The sequence below is a fragment of the Propithecus coquereli genome, unplaced genomic scaffold, assembly GCF_000956105.1.
Source record: "Propithecus coquereli isolate 6110/MARCELLA unplaced genomic scaffold, Pcoq_1.0 Scaffold175, whole genome shotgun sequence".
NCBI classification, from domain to species: Eukaryota; Metazoa; Chordata; class Mammalia; order Primates; family Indriidae; genus Propithecus; species Propithecus coquereli.
Genome location: NW_012142190.1, coordinates 3084828 through 3105236, shown reverse-complemented (window position 1 = coordinate 3105236; position 20409 = coordinate 3084828). Strand labels below are relative to the sequence as shown.

The following is a 20409-nucleotide window of genomic DNA, read 5'->3' as shown; positions in this document are numbered from 1 at the left end:
TGAGCTGAAATGCTATCTTTCCCAGCTATATTCTTTATCAGGAGAAACATGCTTAACAGTCAATAAACCCTACCCATGGTCTTTAGTAAGCTTAAATAATATATGGACAAATGCAAAATATAATTTTATTTACCTGATTCTTTTTTCACATATAAATTTTCAGTATTAAAAATCTCTAGGACTTCACAAGTATTTTTCATTTTCAAAAAACAAATCCAAACTTACTCGCCTTTTTGTTAGAAACAATGGGAACTTATCTGAGTAAGCAAATGGTTCCAAATCAAACCATGATTCTTGAATTCCCTGTAATACTCCTTATCTGTGTCTTCTACAAAAGCAGAACTTGCAGCAATAGGGTTACTGTTCTGAAGAAATTATACTTAAAAAAATATTAAAGTGTATTAAAGTATAGTTTTTGGCAATGGAGGTGCCCAATTTTCCCTTGTGCTCTGGGAAACCTTAAGAAATATATCTGAAGATCTCAGCTCTTCTGACATTAAATAAAAGCCAAAAAGGTGAATGGTATTAGGCTTCATCAGTGTGCCTCTGTGGTTGTATGTTAGACCTGGCAACCTTGTATGAAGTTGTTTTCAAAGTGGCTACTCCACTGGCCTCCATAGGGTAGGACTTGGGGTGGGTGAACATCTCAGAAATTCTTTGCCATCAATTCAGTAGGATGCTGATGGTTTTATTTGATATTGCAAAAGGAAAGAGATGTTAGGTTTATGTTATTATGGCCACAATGGAATAAGATGTCGTGAATGTTTTTCTTTTATGGACACAGCAACTCGATGTGAAAGCAGACCACGCAGTGTCAGCCTGTGGGCATCCACTGGTGGGTTGATCGTATTGGCTAGCTAGAGACGGACTGCATCTCAGCCCACTAGACATGGATTCACTTGTGCATTTCAGGCATGTAAGGGAGAGGAGAAGAACTCTTTGGTGCAGTTCTCAGCACAGTTGGTAAATAGTACAGCTGCCATTAGAGTGCAGTGCCAGAAGTCATTCTGTGGTGCTCTCTGTGCAGAAAGGTTTGCTCTTGGTGAAGATGAAAAAGCATTGCAGATGTCATCTTCCAAAAGCTGTCCCTTGTTTTAGGTGGTCCACTGAAAGTGCAGAGATCCAAAACCATTACTAGGAAGCTGGTTTCATTACACTGTCCCCCAGGGTTATTTTGTTCAAAACTCCAAGTTTAAGTGAAGAGGAGTCATCTGTCCACACAATGGATATAGATAAACTTTTTTTTTTAATTGTAAAAATTGATTTCCTCCGATGTTTGTGCAGCAGTTGTTTCAACTTGTCCTTAAAAAAGCTGGTTGTGAGAGTGTAGAGGATTGGATTCAAAGCACTGTTTACTGGAAGAAAAAAAATCACTATCCAGGAAGTGATTGTGCCTGGAGAAGGAAACAAAGTGGGGGGAAAAAAAGTTGAAGTTTTAAATAGACATAAATGCAAACAACTCTTTGCAGTCAGTTATTTATGAGAATACATTTACGTTTTCTCTTGCCTTACTGAAAATTTCTTTGTTGGAAGGGCACAGGAGCTACAAATTCAAAGTCCTATCACCAGAATTTTCTAAGTTTCAGTAACTAATTTGTAGGTTGTTGTGAGACCAAGTAAGAGCAAATATGTGAAAATACTTTTTTAAAGTATAAATTGCTGTATAATGTATTTTTCTTGTTTTTACTGCCTTCCTTTATAAAAAATAAGAAAATGAGAAAATAATTCTTAATCAATAAAACAGGCTTCGGGAAACTTCTGGTCTAGGAGCCAGCTCTGACCTTGGTCTTAACTCCACCCAGTCCTCAAGGTTTAGTGGCCTGTCCTGGCGTTTCCTCCATCTTGTTATCCTAGGAAAAGGGTTGAGGAGCAAAGAGGAATGCATCCTCCATACTTGCTGAAATCCTCTTGTGTGCAGCCTTACAAATGGTAATGTTCGGGGAAAGAGGCCACAAAAAGTTCTTTAGGAGAAATTTGGAATGATATATCCTTCCAGAGTGTATCATTTGTTGGTTACTCGAGTGAAGTGTATTTTCCTCCTTTAAACACAGCCCACTCCTGTGGTCAGATAAGTCTCAGCTGGGTGAACATGGGTAAGTCACAATCCCTGGATGTTACCTGCCCTCTCTGTAGAAGGGGCTGGAGATAACTGGCTCTCTGAATTCGGGGACTGGGCCACAGGGGGCTCTGCGGACCCTCCTTTCAGCACTGAGACCTGTTCTCAAACCCCATCCCACCATGTCCCTCCTCCCACATCTTCACAACTTCAAAGAACTCATGAAGAGCTGGAGAGAAAGGCCAATGATGCTTTCTCTCACTACCCTTTGTCCCCTCTCTTCTCTCTCCAGCCCATAATTTTCTTATCCTTTAACCACTGTTATTTTGTTCTCTTGACCCTCACTGTGTCTTTCTTTTCCATTTCTTCTCTCACTGTGGATCTGACCTTCCCTCCTCTCTTTCCTCCTTTCCTTTATCCCTCCTGGCTCCTTTTCTATGACTGTCTTCCTCTTTTCCCGCCCTCTTCTCTTTCTTGTCCTTGTTTTTTTTTAACTGAAGAGAATGTGGAAAGGAAAAAAATCTATATTTTAACCCATATTTAGACTTGTTAAATAGTTTTATATAATTTGTCCCTAATTTTTAAAAAATCAGATAATTCGAAGAGTTAATGATTGAAGAAAGACAAAGTAAGTTGCTTCTTGTCTGTTGTGTCCCCGAAGGGAATTGTGATCATTAATCCCACCCCACCCTCGTAGAAAACAGTGCCTGACAGCCCCTGCTTTCAACTGGGTCGAGACGAATAGGCTGCGTAAGTCCCATATGTAAGTTCCTCTCTGAAGGGATGTCCCATTCAGTCTCAGAGAGACCCTCTAATGTGAGACGGGAGGGCTAAAGCTGGCCTGTGTTTTGGGTAACCCCACATACTATCAGTGAAGTGGCATGACCATGACCAGTAGACCCCAGGGTTCTTGGAGGGTGGGGACAGGGTGGGTTTAGGTCAGCGAATGCAGCATTTCCTACAACACCAAGAAAGGACTCTGTCAAGTGTGACAAAGACTTTTCTTCTAGTTCCACTGAAGTGTTCTAACCTCAAAGTATTGAACTATAAATGTAAAGAAAGACTGGCACATGCCCAATAATGTTTCCACAAAACATTTTATCCTGTTCTAGTTCCCCTTATTGAGGTATTTATTAAGCTTCTCATGATCTGAAAATGTCTTAGCCTCTCTGAGGGTGACGATGATTTCTGCTGGTATCAGACACCCTTGATCACCAGACATCTCCTGATTCTAAATCAGAGAGTGTTATGGGCTGAATCATGTCTGTTGAAATTCATATGTCGAGGTCCTGATCCTCGATACCTCATGATATGACTGTATTTGTACATAGGGCCTTGAAAGAGGTGATTAAGCTAAATGAAGTCATTATGGTGGGCTCTGTTTCAATTTGTCTGGTGTTCTTATGAGAAGAGGAAATTTGGATGTAGGAGGAAGCACCAGGGACGCACGCACAGAGGAAAGGCCACACGAGGACATAAAAGGATACCAATACAGAAACAAAAAGACTCAAGGAATTAATAGACTCACAAAATATTCACTCTGGAAGGACTTTGACAGACCATCTAGAAATAGCCTCAGTGAAGTGAGGTGAGGTGACCTCCCTAGGCTCCCTCAGTGAATCAGTGGCTGGGTCAGGAGAGGAACTTGGGACTCCCGTTCACCCGGTGCCTGGTCCTCCTTCCACCACTCAACGCTGCCTCCTCTCACACCCGGGAGATGCAATGGCCCAGGACAGGGAAGCAGGCGTGGACACAGGAGTGGGGGAGGCTGATAAGACAGACCACCCCCCCATTCTACCACTCTTGGACCAGTTTAGCTTCTCTAATTAAAAAAGCATTTGTTAAAAACACTATATGAAAAGTACTGTGGAAAATGCAAAGATGAGTAAGATATGATCCCCCCTCCAGAAGTTTATAATCTGAAGGAAGTAGGAGACGCATTCAGACTAATCCTGTGAGGGGTTCATACGAGGCTAATGAATGAGGAGCAAACGAAATGCCTATGCCTTGGACATTTAAGCAGCTGGTTTGGATGGAAGTGGGGTGAGGAGAGGTCAGGAGAGGCCCTAAGAGGGAGTATTTGGGTTGAGACTTCAAGGATGAGAAGGGGTGTTTAGTGGGCTTGGATCTCAGAGGTTGAACATATAATCCAGATGGAGCAAAGGCTCCCTCTTCAGCAAAGGCTGATGTCTTATCATAAAAGTGAAGGAAAAAAGCCCAATCATTCTAATGGGCCTGGATCACAGAATGTATGAGGGTGGGGTGGGAGATAAAAAAGTACTACAATGCTAATCCAGCATTTGGACTTTATTCCATGAGCAATGAAGGCTAATGGGTATTTTAGTCCTATCGAATGTGAGATTTTAGGATGTAAAAATTGAGATGACCAGGTAGCAGTAATAGATTGGAGACCATTCATAAAGTGAATGTCTGTGACCATTAGTCTGCTCTTCATGTACTACAAGCTCTCCCTGAGTGACCGCCCACAAATCCTTACAACTTCTGCTCTCACTACCCAGCAAAGGCTCCCTAGTATTCAGCCCCTATCTCCCTTCTGATTTTCACTTCCACATCTTAGATGGCCTGAGGAATGTCAATGCCTTGTTGTGGAGATGAAAATGATAGATTAAGGGGATGCTGTGAATGTTGTGTGGCATTTTGCAGCAAGGTACCTGACAAGGCCTCGCGCCCTTGTGCACAAGGTAGAGGGACACAGGTTGTTACAGCTGTTTGTCATTTGTGCATTCGTCACCATTCGTCACTCGTTCATAAGGGCTTTTGATGGTCAGGCGTCCTGCTTGACACCAGGGTGCCAAGATGAATAAGACACAATTGCTGTCCTGGCTCAACTCCCCAAGTAGATCTGCAATTGGCCGAAACCGTGAGCCAAAGATGATCCCAAACTCTGTTTCGCTGAGAGCTGGGCTAAAACCCTGGATGGTGGCCACTAAATAGCTATAATCTCTAGATCCTAGAAAGGCTTCAAGCAAAATTCTACTAATGAAAGGTGATTTTCTCTAGTTGCAAGTAGGGGTGTGTGTGGGAACCTGGCCTTTTGGAGGAGGCATTTCAACAGAACATCTTGCACTCCACAGAGCCCAGTGTGATCTTTCATGGCTAGGACCATGGAATAGACTGGTGGTTCTAACCAGGTGTATGTACATCAGAATCACAATGAGAGCTTGTGCAAAACACCCATATATAGGCCTTAGCCCCTAGAGACTAAATCCAGAGACCTGAGTGGAACCTGGGCATGCATATTTTGATTTGTTGTGAACATTCCTGGTTAAGAACCACTATCTAGCTCAGGTAGAAGCAGGATACTCAGACTTAGTTTCTCTCTAGTTTCTGTTTTTAATTATTCCTGGCTGGATCCCACCATTACCCAGTTTCTATTTTAGAAAATTGATCGTAAAACACTGGAGGAAATAATGACTGTATTGAAGCCATAGGTATTCATGGAGAATTTACTATGTGTGAGGCACCATGCTAGATTCTGGCCTTGGCAAAAGAAGTGCGTAAGAAGGCACAATGTACTTGGCAATGATAGAAGAGACTGACCTGGTATTTCCACCCGGAAGAGGGAAAGGATTTTAATTACAAATACAGGAATCCAGCAGATGGCATCAGAGAACACTATAAAAAAAAAACGATTTGCAACAGCCACCTCTCTTCCAATGTGATTCCTCACTTCTGCCGTCTGCAAGGCGGTTTTTTGAATGGAACAGAACATAGTAATATAGGAAAACACAATGATGAGAAAAGCCAGCAAGTTCACACCTGTTGGGAAAAGCACACCTCTTAACATCTCGGGTGTATTAGGTCAACAATAAAAATATTGTAGCACAGGTTGAGTATCCCTTATCTGATATGTCTGAAACCAGAAGTATTTCGGATTTTGGAATATTTGCATATACATAATGAGATATCTTGGGAATGGGACCTATGTCTAAACACAAAATTCATTTATGAATGAAGGTTATTTTGAATAACATTTTTAATAATTTTTTTGCATGAAACAAAGTTTGTATACATGGAACCATCAGAAAGCAAAGGCATCAGTTGTAGAATTTTCCACTTGTGGCCTCATGTCGGTGCTCAAAAAGTTTCAGATTTTGGAGCGTTTTGAATTTTGGATTTTTAAATTAGGAATGCTCAACCTGTACTTAGCTGCTAAATATGGTGCTTCTTACACTGACACTTTGAAGAAGCATTTTTATATATATATAAACCCAGTGATGTTCAGCTAAAACCCCAAGTTCAAGGAAACAAAATAAGGGGATTGGGCTTGGCAGATTAAAAAGAAATTTCAAATACATAAACTCTTTATGAAGAATTACAGATCTAAAATTCAGATCTTGACATATCATGAAGTAAACTCTAGCTTTTTTAAAGTATGAAAAAGTCTATTTTTGTTTTTAGCTCTTCTTTCAATTCAAACCTTAAAGGGTTCCTGTAATCACATGCATGTCTGAAAAAAATAAATACAAACCCATTTCCTCATCTTATAAATATGAATAAGATAACCTTGGAATTTATCATGAGCATAATTGCCTGAGAAACATTATTCTTCATGGCTTTTGGTCTTAAATAAGAATAATACATAGAATAAAAATGCATTTTTATTTATTTTTCTTCAGGTTTCTTACAGTAATTTAAACTACTGTGGTTCAGAACTCTTCAGACTCATTTTAGAAAAGAAATAAGAAAAAAGTTTAAAATTCAACTGTATGAATCACTCTTTGGGGGCCAAATATATTTACAAGATTCTCACTTAACATAAGTATCCCCTTTAATGCTGACTTCTTAGCCACTTGGTTTGCTTATTCTTGCTGTAATAAAAGTCCTAAGAATGACCATCTCATTCCTCACAGTGAACATAAAATCTGCATATATTTTCAAAGTTGTTTTAAACATGTTAATCTGAACCTAGACTGTATGTAAGATTGGTGAAGTCTAGGGAAAAATACTTTAAATTCGAGGTGATCTGTTATTTTTATCCAAAACATTTCATATTCCACATAAAGCCGTATGGTAGAATTTTATAAAACTAGTTTGTCTTAGGCCTCTTGTCAGAAAGTTTAGTTAAGCATAAAATAAAATCACTCTGTTAGAAGATGCTCCTCTGGCCTAAATTCTAAAAACAGACTTATAGAAAGGATCAAAGTGTATGTTCTAACTGCACTACGGGAATTAAGATGTTAGCAATGGAGGAAACTGGGCAATGTGTATATTAAAACTTGTACTATTCTTGCCACTTTTCTCCAAAACTAAAACCATTCTCAAATTAAAAATTAATTTAAAAATTGTATATTCTCATATTCTTCAAATAGAAAAAAAATTGTATTTTATCTAGAACTCTAGGACTCCTTTCACATGCAAATAGATGACAATGATGGTGTGAGAGAGAGTGTGTGTGCACACGTGTGTGTGTGTGTGTGTGTGTGTGTGTGTGTGTGTGTGTATTACTCTCTCCCTGTCTATTTGGAATACATCACAGGCATGTGGCCCCTTTGGGCTGACCTCCATGGCTTCACTGTAAGATTCACCACACTGAGCGTCTTCAGCCCTTCATCTCGCCCTGTTCTCTGGCTCTGGGCCTCTGAATGCACTATGTCTTTCCTGGATCACAGCCTTCACCCCACCCTCCTCTGCCTTCATTTGGCTAATGCCTCCTCATCCTTTTGGGCCTCAGTTTAGATTAATTTCTTTTGGGAAGGCTTCCCTGGGCCTCAGATCTGGGCCTACTAGAACATTCTGTCCTCTTCCATCATGGCATTTATCAGCCAGTGCTGTAAGGATGTGTTGACTTGTCTGCCTACTCCTCTATGGTCTGTAAGGTCTGTGAGGGCTGGATCTGTTGTATCTCCAGAACCCAATATAGTGCACAGCCCATAGTAAGTGCTGAATAAATCCCTGTTGAATCAATGAATGTGATGGGGTGTGTGTGTATGTGTGTGTGTGTGTGTGTATGTGTGTGTATTGGGGAGGGTGTCTCTATTAAGTGCACCTATGTTAGGAGCAGTGAGGAAATGAGTCATGAGGAAACATAAAAAGCAGCCTACAACATCCAGGGAGTGACATATCTATGAACTAATAGCCACCAAACAGGATAGTGAGTGGGAGTATTATTAAAATGGTGTATATAAAATGTTTTGTTTTTCAGAGGAGGAGTAGATGAAGAAAAACTGGGAATAATGGTAAGGACCCTTTCATGATGAGTTTGAAGTGGCTAATTTAATCTTGACCTTGATAGTAGTAGGGAGCCATTGAGGGTCTCTGAGCAGAGGTATAGACAGTCCTTTTTATGTTCAGGGAGATTATAACAGCCATAGTGAACAGATAAAGGAGAGGAGGAGGAAGGCCCCAGAGGTCAAAAGACTAGTAAGGGCTAAAGTAATAATTCAGGGTTGAGGTAGTAAGGTTTTAAACTAAGGCAACAGCAATGGGTAGAGACTGGGAGGAAGACAGGCAATTTCTGATGAAAACCGTACAATGAAAAAGAAAGGACACGAGAGCTTGTTGACTGCCTGGATGAGAAGTGATGGGAAGGGGAGTCAAAATGATGAGACTGTCCTAGTTAAAGAGAGCAGGTGGGAATGGCCTTAATTATAACCACGAATGATACATATTAGAAAATAGAAAAACATTTTTTAATTTTAAAGGGATAAATTGTCATTCATTTGTAAGAGAATGTAGGGTCTTTTCTAAAAAAAAAAAAAAAATAGGAGGAATTAAAAAAACTGAAAAGGAAAGAGTTTTTATGCCTCATCTCTACGTTGCTGACTTAAGAGCTACATTCGACAAAGACAATAAATCTTCCTGGTATTTCCATTCAGATATCTCCTGCTAGTGAGTTTCCAGAACTTTTTAATTATTTCTTTAACTCATAGCTAGATTGTAAAAAAAATGAGTTCAAATAACTTGGTAAGGTTACAGGACTAGGCACTGAACTAGAATTCCTCCAGCCAATAGTCATTACATACAAACATGAAATTAAAGGATCTTACAGATAATGAAAAGGTCACCCAGAGATCCTGATAGTATGTCTTTGTTTTCCACATTAAATCTCTATAATAAAAAATTTAATAAAAACTTCAAAAAATACAATAGCAAGAACTTTTCCTTAAAAAGGACACAGTCTTAACTATATTAGTTTCTGAAATGGACAAATCCACCTTTGCTGTAATTTATGGTATTTGTATCAAAATTATGTTTTTCCAGGAAATGAAAAATATAATTTACCTAGGAAAATTCCAAGAGAATACCCTTTTCCTCCAATATCTTCTGTTTGGTCGTAATAAAGTGGGAAACATACTCCATTTTTCCCATAAAAGTTTCCAAAATAATCCTCATTCCAAAATGGAATTACAGCTATTAAAAATCCCAGCATCCAGATGCAAATGAGGATGACCAAGGTCTGGCGTTTCCCAGGCCGGATGTTACTGAAGGGGAAGACAATGACCAGGAACTTCTCCAAAGTCAAGTAGGTCAGCAACAGGACGGAGACTTCTGCGGACAGCATGGCCAGGGATCCCATGAGGTGGCACTGCAAACTCTCCATCCACAGCAAGGCGTACTTTTGATACTGTCCTCGGTACTTTATGTCAAAAAAGCCAACAAAGAACAGGTAAACACCCATCAGGCAGTCAGCACCTGTGGAAGAATTGGTAGGTGTATGTTGGTAGTTTCCATCATCTTGGTATCAGGTTTCTAAGTCTATTTCTAGCATTTTAGTTTTCTGATTAGGTCTAGTTCCTTCACCCTGTATTAGATGAACTAATGTAAACACCTACTAGACTCAATACCAACGGACTTCAAAATCTGTACTATTTCTGAAGTGCCACACTATGTCTTTGTTTTATGGTTAAAAAAAAAGTGACAGGGAATTTTCAGGGTGGGGGGGAGGCTATTTTTAAGCAGTAAACATGTATTATTTGCATAAGTAATAAAGGTTATTATCTGGGCTTGAGAAGCATAGATGTTATTGTGATTGAAATTAGACAAGCTTAGTTTTATAACCCACAGAACTTTCTCCAAAATTAATCACTTGACTCATTAGCTCTTTGTTACCCATTTCCATGGCATAACCCCCAAGAATAGGTCACTGTAAGATCATACAACCTAAAACAGAGCCACAAAAGGCCAGCACATTTATATTGAGAAAAAAAATTGCCCAGTATATGTAATTTATGTTAAATGCCATTTGTTGAAAGCGTATATATATATATGCTTTCACAGAAGATATCCTAAATCTATTTATATAGAAAACATACTTACAACAAAGGAGTTTGATGGACATAGTGTGAGTTGTATTTTCAGCTTTAATGAAAGATCTCATGCCAATGACAAAAAGATTTCCAAAGCAGGTAATGAAAGCTATAACCCAGACAAATATTCTGAGGATATTGTTAGCCAAGAGGTCCTCAAATGAAGAAATGCCGTCAGTCAAGGGCATACATATTCGGACGTGGGGAACATAGGAGCAGTATCGAAAGTTTTTGAAATAACTAAAGTCAAAGGGAAAAAAGAGTCACTTTACAGTAGTGATACAGAAAGTACTGTTGCAATCCTCTCAGGGCTGCAACTCTGTGCTAGGTCTGCAACTTCGCTAGGTTTCTTTATTTTTGTTTAGTAGTGTTTACATAATTAAGAGTTCTTCATTACATATTAGGCAGTGTCCTTTTCAAGATGAGGAACCTAAAGGACACAGAAAGTCAGTGGCTTGGCTGAGGAGCGTTGGGGAGGACATGAAAGTTGAAATCTCAGGGGCTGTATTTTTTTTTCCGGTCATATGGGATTATTCTGCAGGGGATTATAAAAAGTAGATTATCATTGTTCAATTGATCTCTAGAAGACATCCAGGGGCGTGGGTTTGGGATGTAAACAACCTACTGCTCACTTTAACTCTTCCCTGGCAGTGGCAGGAAGGGAGGGGCTCTTACTGGGGCTGAGAGGAGAAGCAGCCGCCTTAAACACGGATTTCTTAGCAGGGTCTGGAAGGACTTAAACAATTTCTAGGGGAATATATAGGTTTGTTTGTGGTCAGTGTAGTTATGATCTGGGCAAGGGGAAATCCTGAAGTGTTCAAGATGGTGAGCTCATTTAGCTTATGGCCATCTCACAAACCTGTGCGTTCAGAATTGTCTCTCATAAAACTCTTTCTATTTTTATTCTTTTACTACCTCTTTCAGTTCATTTCTCTGCTCTTTTCTCTCAGTCTGATCCATTTTTTTGGGTCCTCTCCCAATTCAGTTTCTAGACCAGCAAGTTAAAAAAAGCTTTACTTTGCCGCAGCCTCAAGGCATTGTGTTACACAGGGACCCCTGGCTGCCTGAGCCACCTCTCCTCCTGTCCTGCATCCCTTTCCCTACCCAGACACTCCGCCACCTTCCAATCCTTAGACAAGCCGGGCTCCTGCCCTTCTTCGAGCTTTGCTTTTGCTTTCCCCTCTGCCTGGAAGGTTCTCCCACCCCACCCCCCCAATACTGCCAGGGCTGCTCCCTCCCTCCATTCAGATCTGCTCAAATGTCTGTCACTTCACTCTGACTTCCATCTAAACCACCTATGTCCTCCTTCCATCCTCATCTTGCTTGACTTGTCTCTGCAGCACTTGTTTCCTCTTTGCTTGTGTACACATTTACCCTCTGGTTCCTAAAGCTAAGTGGAAGCTCCATGGGACAGACATTCTCTCTCTTGCTCATCACTGTGTCTCCAGCATCTAGAACAGTGCCTGCCACTCAGTAGGGATTCAACAAATACTTCTTGGATCAGCAAATGGATGCTGGATAATTAGATGCTAGGTGTGTCAGGGAGAGAAATAGGAGGCAATCCCTGTCCTCAAGTAGTGTACAGTCTGGCTTCCCAATATCTAGCATCCAATTAAAGGAACTCAACCTCTAACTCTCTTGTTTTCTTCCCCTTCCCTGGAGTCCCTGGTACACACTTGGTTTGACCTCTTGGTTCCTTGAGGATTCCATTATGTCCTCTGTCTTCAGATAGAGCCACCAAGGATCTCTCAGTGGTTTGACCTCCCTCCCACCGTGGTCACACCACTGGCTGTAGGGTGGAAGGGACAGGGGAGAGAAGGTGGAGGTGTTCCAGTAAGTGAAGGGCAAGGAGGATGAAAGAAGAATAAGTGCGTCACTTAGGGGAAGTAACTAAGCTAACTAACGTGTTTTCTGTTCATTGGTGGGCACTTCCTGACCTTGACCTGATGTCTACATTTAAAACAGTGGCTTCTCTATCAAGTTCTAGAAAGGTTGAATTTCTCTACTCTAAGACCTCACATTCTTCCTGGAACAAGGAAGTGATAGGCTCATTAAATATTTATCTAATGGTGCCCCAGAAAAAGAAATTAACGAAATCATGTGGCTATGCATCAAACCCTTGTCTTTTAGTAATCACAGCTACTGTATTTCTCTTTTAGTAATCACACCTACTGCACAGACATAAACAAAATATTCTCCCCAAAGGGCACCTTCATATCAACCATGTCATTCACTTGCTGCACCCAACTTGTAGTCTTACATGTAATCCTCCCTATTTTTTGTGGATAAGAATGGTTAATTTTGGAAATCATGAATACATAGATTATACAGTTGATAAAGAAATGATCACGTTATAAACACATATATTAACACAACTTACACAAGTGCACTTTAGCCAAATATATTAAAGTGACTTATCAAAAACTATTATAAAGATTAATTACCTCCATTTTGTAGTGCACTTAGTAACAGTAACAACACCTGGAATTTATATAGCACCTTTCTTCCTAAGGGCTCAAATCTTAGTGTAGCCGACTGCTCATCATGTGAAGTGAATTAATGTTTCCAGGTCTCCTGAGTACCATTTAGCCAGTGACTTCATCTTGTGTAATATGTGGCATTCTGGTACCCTGATCTCTTATTGGGCCTCAATTGGATAAACAGCATGTTTCCGGGGAGAAGGGTCATTCATGTTGGCACATCATAATATTGAACTCTATCTGAACAGGGACCAAAGGTGACAAAATTAAAAAGCTCTCAATAAAAACTTTTGTTGCATATAAACACATTGCAGTGATACATTAGACAGTTTACATGAGAACATTTGAAACATTTCACCATGCTTCCTTCTCCATTCTTTATGCATACATACATGTGAGAAAGATTCTTCATGGGTTGAAACATCTGTGTGTTTATGTATGGAATCTCTATCCTTTCCAGGTCTCTGGAAAATAGGCACAATAGATTTAATGTTTTTAACATTAAATATTTTAATAATTGCATTCTTTTTCTCATCTGAAATATAATGCTTCAAGATCTTATGTTACCAATTCAAATTAGGATGAGAATTTTACAGTACACTTAGAAAATTGCCATTTCTATTTCTGCCTCCTGTGAGTTGGAGCTCACTGTCACTTCACCTGCAGAATTACATTCAAATAGAACATGTTCATTCATTTCTTTGATTTTGAAATGGCAGTGGTGATTTGTGGGATTATGAAATTAGCTCTGTTTTATTTTTTAAACAATGCCATGATGGTTAAAGAGTTTTATTCAGGAGCTGATACTTTCAATCTGAGAGCATCAATGAAGTGAGTTTTGTGAGAACCTGGATTGATCATTTATTTATCTATTTATTGAGACAGGGTCTTGCTCTGTTGCCCCGATTAGGGTGCAGTGGTGTCATCAGAGCTCACTGCAATCTCAAACTCCTGGGCTCATGCGATCCCCTTGCCTCAGTCTCTCAAGTAACTGGGACTACAGGAACAAACCATTACTTTCGGCTAAGTTTTCTATTTTTTGTAGAGACTGGAGTCTTGCTATTCCACAGGGTGGTATCGAATTCCTGGCCTCAAGCTATCCCCCCTCCTTGGCTTCCACAAGTGCTAGGATTATAGGCGTAAGCCACTGCTTCCGACAGAGAATCCGGATTTAAATATAGTCATTTCTTTCTGGCCTATGTGTCTGTAGGGCGGGAAACCATGGAAGTAGCTAGAGGTGCTCTAATTCAGGACAGTCATTTTTTAAGACATCAGTGGAAAGCATAATTCCTTTAATTCCTCCAAGCCCCATAAAAATGGCCTCAAAAGGCTCCAGTGATCACTTCTATACTCTTAGTTTACTCAGAAGCTTTTACAAATGTGGATACTTTGAAGACCTCTTTAGGATGGTGTGAATTAAGAGCTTCCATGTTCTCAGGCAGCAGATGGAGAGAGCACAATCTAATTAGACAGAAGCCTTTTGCTTTTAATGTTTATGTGGAAAGATGTCTGATTCTCACTTAGTTTCTTTTTGGCTAATCTGAAAAAGAGTTTGTCAACATGGTCTGAGTTTTCCTTTGACCAGAGAGTCTTGTCTTTGGAAGTCAGAAATGACACTTAGGGGAGCTATTATTATATTGCTGAATCATCACATGGCCCCTCTAGCAGGGAACTCTAAGTCCTTTTTAAAAGGCTTTTTCCCTCTTTTTTCTTTTGCTCCCTAGCATTATCCCTGATACATTACAGTTTTAGCTTTACATAGATTGTGTGATTATTTGATCACCCCTCTATAGATTCCTAAAGAGCGGAGGCCACTCTATCTGATTATGCATAAGTAGGTGGCCAGTAAATGTTTGTGAAACAAATGTATAAATGAATCTTAGAGAAAAAGTAATGAGATCATAAAGAAAGGAAAGAAACAAAAGTATGGAGTAAATAGTTACTGCTTTGACTTTCAGAAAAATATTATGTGGTGACTTGATCTTTTGGCTTTCAGAAATGTAGTCTGTGGTGAGTGAAGGGAAGAATCATGTCATCCACATCCTGAATTCTGTTATTCTATTTAAAAACAATGAGTTATTAGTATTTTGGGTTTCTTAATATTTTAGTTTCTTGAGAGCAGGGACCAAGTCTTTTTCATCAGTGGATGCTCATAATATCTGTTGAGAAAGTACCTAAATTTTATATTAATTTCCAATAGAAAACTATTTAGCAAGAATAAAAAGTGATATTAAGGATTGGTCTTTGGAATTAAATGAAGAAATACTTTAGGCTGAAATCTGGTAATGTAATATGCTCTGTGTTAAAAACAAACAAACATACTTTAGCCAACAATAGCCATCCATGGAAAGGGAACCATGAAGTTCAAAGGATAAGTGGCAGAATTCTTGACACCATTGAAACATAATATGGTTGAAATTTCAAAATACTGTGCAATATGAATTGTCTGAATGTTCACATTTGTGGGATAGTTTTTTTCTTTACTTCTTGTAAAGTAAAAGTATGCACTGTATACCAATATCCAATAGATTCTTATAAGAAAGGGAATAGGAAAAAGCAGGCAAGTATTATGTAATTTGTTTTTACCAATCTTTTAGTAAAAAAATTGTTGCAAATTTAATTTTTTGTGAAAACTGTAGGATGAGATTTTGCTATATGAATCCAATTTTCAAGAAGGAGCTATATATATCTTCAAACACAGAAATGGCCTTTTCATGTTGAATGGTAAAAAAATGAGACTTATTTGTCGTTTAGTAGGTACTTGACAGTAACAATGATACTCATAACAGTCCAAGAAAGCATGCTCCTGTGTGTGAAATACCCATTTAAAAATAAATGTGTCTCTAAGTAAAGTACTGCCACTAAAATTATAATAGCATAATTATAATATTTCACTTACAGAGACTGAAGTTGTTTAAGACTTTCAAACTGGTTCTTGTGGAGATACAAAAGAGGATTGGATGACAGGTTCCTTTTTTTTTTACCATTAGAAGGAAAGGGAAAAAAGCATGAGGGTGTTATTATTTTGGAAGCTCAAAGTGTTGCTATTTAAATCTGATTATAGTGAGTAGAAGAACTTACAGCTTTTGTAGAAGCTTCAGATCTTTAAAAAGGTGGGGTGGTAGCTCCATTATCATATTGCTAGACAGATCCCTGTTGATGACAGAGAAAATCCAAAACAATTACACTGGAAATAAATGACATAGCTATTACTCCTCACTATTATCATCATCCCATTTGATGTAACAGAAAATATGAATCCTTTAACCAACCTGATAACTTGTTATGCAACAAGGCCATGTGTCAGCCAAATGGGTATGCTTTCCATCACTTATGGACATGGGACATTCTGGTCATCCAGTTCCTGTCTGGAATTTCCTCTCACCCCTCTCCAACGCATTCTCAACCCAGTTTTAGTATCTACTTTGATTAATTTCCTCTGTTTTAGGTACTCTTTGTACAACTTCTACCACTTATGCTTCTATGATTCCTGCTTGCTTCATATACATGATCTCTTGTTTATGCAACTAAACTTTCTGAGGTCCAGCCTTACATCTTGTATCTATTTTGCACTCCAGCTAAGATACTGTTGGCCACTTAGTATCTTCCCAGACACTCTTGAATGGGTAAGTTCACACATCTTTAATATATCCTTATATAGGGCTATTTTTGTGGAAGAGAGTGAGAGTTCAATATGCTCTTGTATGTCCTGGGCCGCTCCCCCACCTCTCCCTGTAACTCAAGTCCACGTTCACACTCCAGAGTCTGACCAGGAATGCCCCTGAGAGGAAGTCTTTTCTGAGCGAGCTGCCTTTAAGTTTTTGACCTAAAATAACAATATTTTTGGTACTAACGCAGTGCCTTGCACATACCAGGCACTTAATAAATATTTTTGGATTTGATTTATGGTGCTCATTAATTAGATTGAATCATATTAATTATTCATGAACTGGTTTTTAGATTACTCTTATTGAGTTATTTTATCCAATCCTTTCTGGATTTCAAACCAAGGTATAAAGAATGGAGGAGAAGTTAAATAAGAAATTAATTTCCATTTTGAGGCCTCAATCGAGAGGATGAGTTCTCTATTCTAATCACCACTATTTGTCATGTAACACACTTTTAACTTCCAAATGATATGCAATTATATGGGGAGCAATAGATAAATAGGAAGACAAATGCTTTTTAAAAGGCTTCCATCTACAAAACATGTATTTGAACAGAAAAAATTCCATGAACTCTCTGAATATTTTTCAACAAGCTTAATCCTCATTCCAGACATTTGTATTTGTTTCACTTGCTATAGATCTCATAATTTATCAAGGGTTAATAAGCATCTTTGTCCTTTTGTTCAGTTATAACTAATATTATTCCAACCAGTCAGTTATTCACTCAGCAAGCATTTATTGAGAATTAACTATACTCAAGCCATTAGAGAGAAATGATCACTGCGTTTAAAAGACTATGGAAAACTCGTTTGCTCCCAGACTCACACATACATGAAATTGCCCAAAGAAAATAGAGAAACTAAGGTAGGCCAGATCCATATCTGATTTGAATGTGCTTCAGACCTTAGGATAATGTTGATTTTCTTAACTGTTCTCTAATATCCAATAGTCTACAGGATTTTGATTGCTACTAGTGGAAAAGCGGTCTCACTAGTCCTTTAAATTTATAATGTTAAAAGAGGCAATCATATTTTCCTAGTAGACGATGCTACTTACAGTTCTCCTAAATTTTTTAATGAAGAAAATGTCTTCTCTGGAACAAAATCAATTTGATTTCTAGGCAGAAACCTGTAAGACATGGCGAGAATCAGCACGTGGGTTTGCGTCTGCTGTAGCAACCAGTTCTCATTGGGAGATGCCACTGATGGCCACTGATTGAGAGTAATTTAATAAGCGTTCGTTGAAGTCTCCAAGGGAGGCGTCTTTCATCTTTCGATGTGGAACCTAAGGCAGGAGTTTCTCACTGAGGACAGCCCCAGGTTCTCTCCAGGAAGTGCTGTCATGAGCAATTTGAGATGAGACTGTGGTCTATAAAGCTACACTTGGTTTGGATTCTGATTATTTTAGAACACATCTCTTTCTAATTTCCCTTTTTCGATTCTTTTTTCCAATCACTCATCCAATCAACAAACATTGCTAAGTGCTTACTATATGAGGAAAACTATAATTACAACAAAACCAAAACACTTGTTTTGAAGCGTACCAGGGCAAATGTCCCGATTGACTGATCCATCTGCCTTCCCGCCCCCCATTAAAATCATAATCATAGTCAGCAATCACAGTCACCAGTCAGAATCTTTGGCCAATCAGAATACATTAGATGTTTTCTCCTTTAGCATGAAATTATATATTTTTTTTCTTTAGGGAGAGAGACATCCAGTGATCAGAGTTATTAGCAGTAACAGCTAATCATCGTATAGCTAACCACTTTCACGTGTTATTTCATTTCATTGGTGACTGTGGGGTTAGGAAACTGGAACTTTCAGGTACCAGTTCAGCTGAGAAGGTCATAGACTGATGACTCTCTTTAGAAACAAGGACAGCAGCTGGAATGCTAAATGGTGGGCAACTTAAGGCTCAGCCCCAACATCAAAATCAATAAATCAATGTGTGCATTTCTAGTACTGCAGTTTCAGACCAACGCTGTAAACAAAACACTACTTCAAAATTTTTTGTCAATGTTTTCTTTTAATTTCCAAATCTATTGGGTTTCCACTCATTTATTTATTGAAGTCCATTGTATACTTACAGAACTGTGAGTGAATCACAGGACAGAAAGGTGGAATTCGTAAGATGTTTTATCCGGTTGCCTTCCAAATCCCTGAAAGGCATGGAGGAAAAATATTTTTGTACAAATCATATGTTTAGACACAGGGCTGGGGAACCTGCAGCCTCAAGGCCACATGTGGCCCTCCAGATCCCCAAGTGCAGCCCTTGACTGAATCCAAACTCCAGAGAACAAATCCCTTTATCATAATAAATTATGATTTAGATTCACTCAGAAGTCTGCACTCAAGGATCCAGAAGGCCACACGTGGCCCCAAATTGTAGAGATACTTATTGTCAATATAACAGTTCTGAACTGTGGCCTCACATTTAGTAAGCTAGTGTCTTTCTGTGCTGAACACCATGTTATTAATTATAATATTGCCCGACCCACCATAAACTCCCATCTATTGGGGTTTAACAGTGGCAGGTGTTGTTCTGCGTGCATCACATAGCACTCCTGCAAGGTTGGCATCATTGGCCCCATTTAACATAAGAGGAATCAGATGCTCTTGAGGATTAACTTCTGGTCACACAGCTAGTAAGTGATAGAATTGACCTAACCCAGATCTGTCAGACTCTAAAGCCTAGAAACTTAACTGCTGTGTCCATGGACTCACTGATCATTATATTCTCACGTCCTCCCCAGCATCTGGTAGATATTTGTGTCTCTATTTTGCTGTAAGAGAAACTGAGGCCAAAGTTATCTTGCACATACTGAACGCCAGAGTCAGGATGTGAATCCCATTCTGCCTGATGCCAAAATGCAGGTTCTTTCTACTGTGCCTCCAGGATGCTAATGGCAAGTGTGCTCAGACTGGCAGGGAACAGGGACGCAGCCTAAGTGCCATGCGGAACTTGTTAGAAATGCAGATTCTCGCCCCAGACGTACTGAATCAGAGATTCCAGGACTGAGGTCCAGCCATCTGTGTCTAAGCAAGTCCTGCTGTTTATGACGCACGCTGACTCTGGGGAAGCACAGGTGGGGACATTTCATTCTGCCAGGTGATTCCTTTGGACAGGGGCATCCCACGTACTTGAGCAACGCCCTGCGGAACACTCTGACATTCCCACTCTGAGTAGTGTGGGGGAATAAGAAAAAGCCGACTTTTCTGCCAAGTCTCCTAATTTCTTTTTATAGTCAGCTTCCTACAATCTTCCCCAAATATTTTTCTGCTTCTGAATTTTTCTCATGGGCCACACTAAAATCGCTAATCCCTTTGTCCTTTTCTCGTAAATCCTATTTTAAAGCCATCTTGGAAATTCTTAGAGGAATTCTATATTTTTTCACTCATTGTACTCTGATTAAAAATAATAAACACTGTACTTTCTTACACGTCCAAATATTGTTAAATAGAATAGAAAAAATGTTTCTCATGTTCACAAGTATGATACTTTGAAGTTGTGAGAGCAATTGTCCCACTTGACAGCAAGTGAGAGAAGAAGAGAAGCCTCCCCAGGGCCAGTTTTCTCCTGCCTTAAAGCCTACAGTGAAAATGAGAATTCCGGATCTCCTCCTTGTTGTTGATGTGAATTTTGGGGAGGGAGAGCAGGCTGGGGCCCTGATAGTTTCCTGCTCTCTTTACTCTTTCCTTTTTGTTTTCCACTGTGTGTGAGTGTGTGTGTGTGTGTGGTTGTTTAGTTTCTAAGTATTTTATTTTTACCTATTCTTAACGAATTTTAGTCTCATGGTTTTCAGTTCATTTTTTCCATTTTTGATAGTGGCCCACTCATATGGGACTTTATTGCTTTAAAAGCCCTTTGATAACAGACAGACATATAAATGAATGCATAATAATAAAAGTCAGTAAATAAACACAACACCCTCT

At 39.2% G+C, this 20409-nt stretch overlaps 1 protein-coding gene across 2 annotated transcripts in view; it reads right to left on the bottom strand.

Moving 5' to 3' along the window:
- Nucleotides 1-663: 663 nt before the first annotated feature.
- The window catches only part of RXFP2 (relaxin/insulin-like family peptide receptor 2), a 56510-nt gene continuing 36764 nt past the window's right edge, over nucleotides 664-20409 (bottom strand). The window contains exons 10-18 of one of the 2 annotated variants that reach the window (XM_012642137.1): nucleotides 18564-18635; nucleotides 17531-17602; nucleotides 15888-15959; nucleotides 15706-15777; nucleotides 13199-13270; nucleotides 10337-10566; nucleotides 9302-9712; nucleotides 5618-5836; nucleotides 664-1394 (exon numbers count right to left, since the gene is read on the bottom strand). In XM_012642137.1, coding sequence (XP_012497591.1) covers nucleotides 1135-1394; nucleotides 5618-5836; nucleotides 9302-9712; nucleotides 10337-10566; nucleotides 13199-13270; nucleotides 15706-15777; nucleotides 15888-15959; nucleotides 17531-17602; nucleotides 18564-18635 — 1480 coding nt within the window. In that variant the 3' untranslated portion in view covers nucleotides 664-1134. The remainder of the gene's footprint in view (nucleotides 1395-5617; nucleotides 5837-9301; nucleotides 9713-10336; nucleotides 10567-13198; nucleotides 13271-15705; nucleotides 15778-15887; nucleotides 15960-17530; nucleotides 17603-18563; nucleotides 18636-20409) is intronic. The other variant, XM_012642138.1, reaches the window with a different exon arrangement.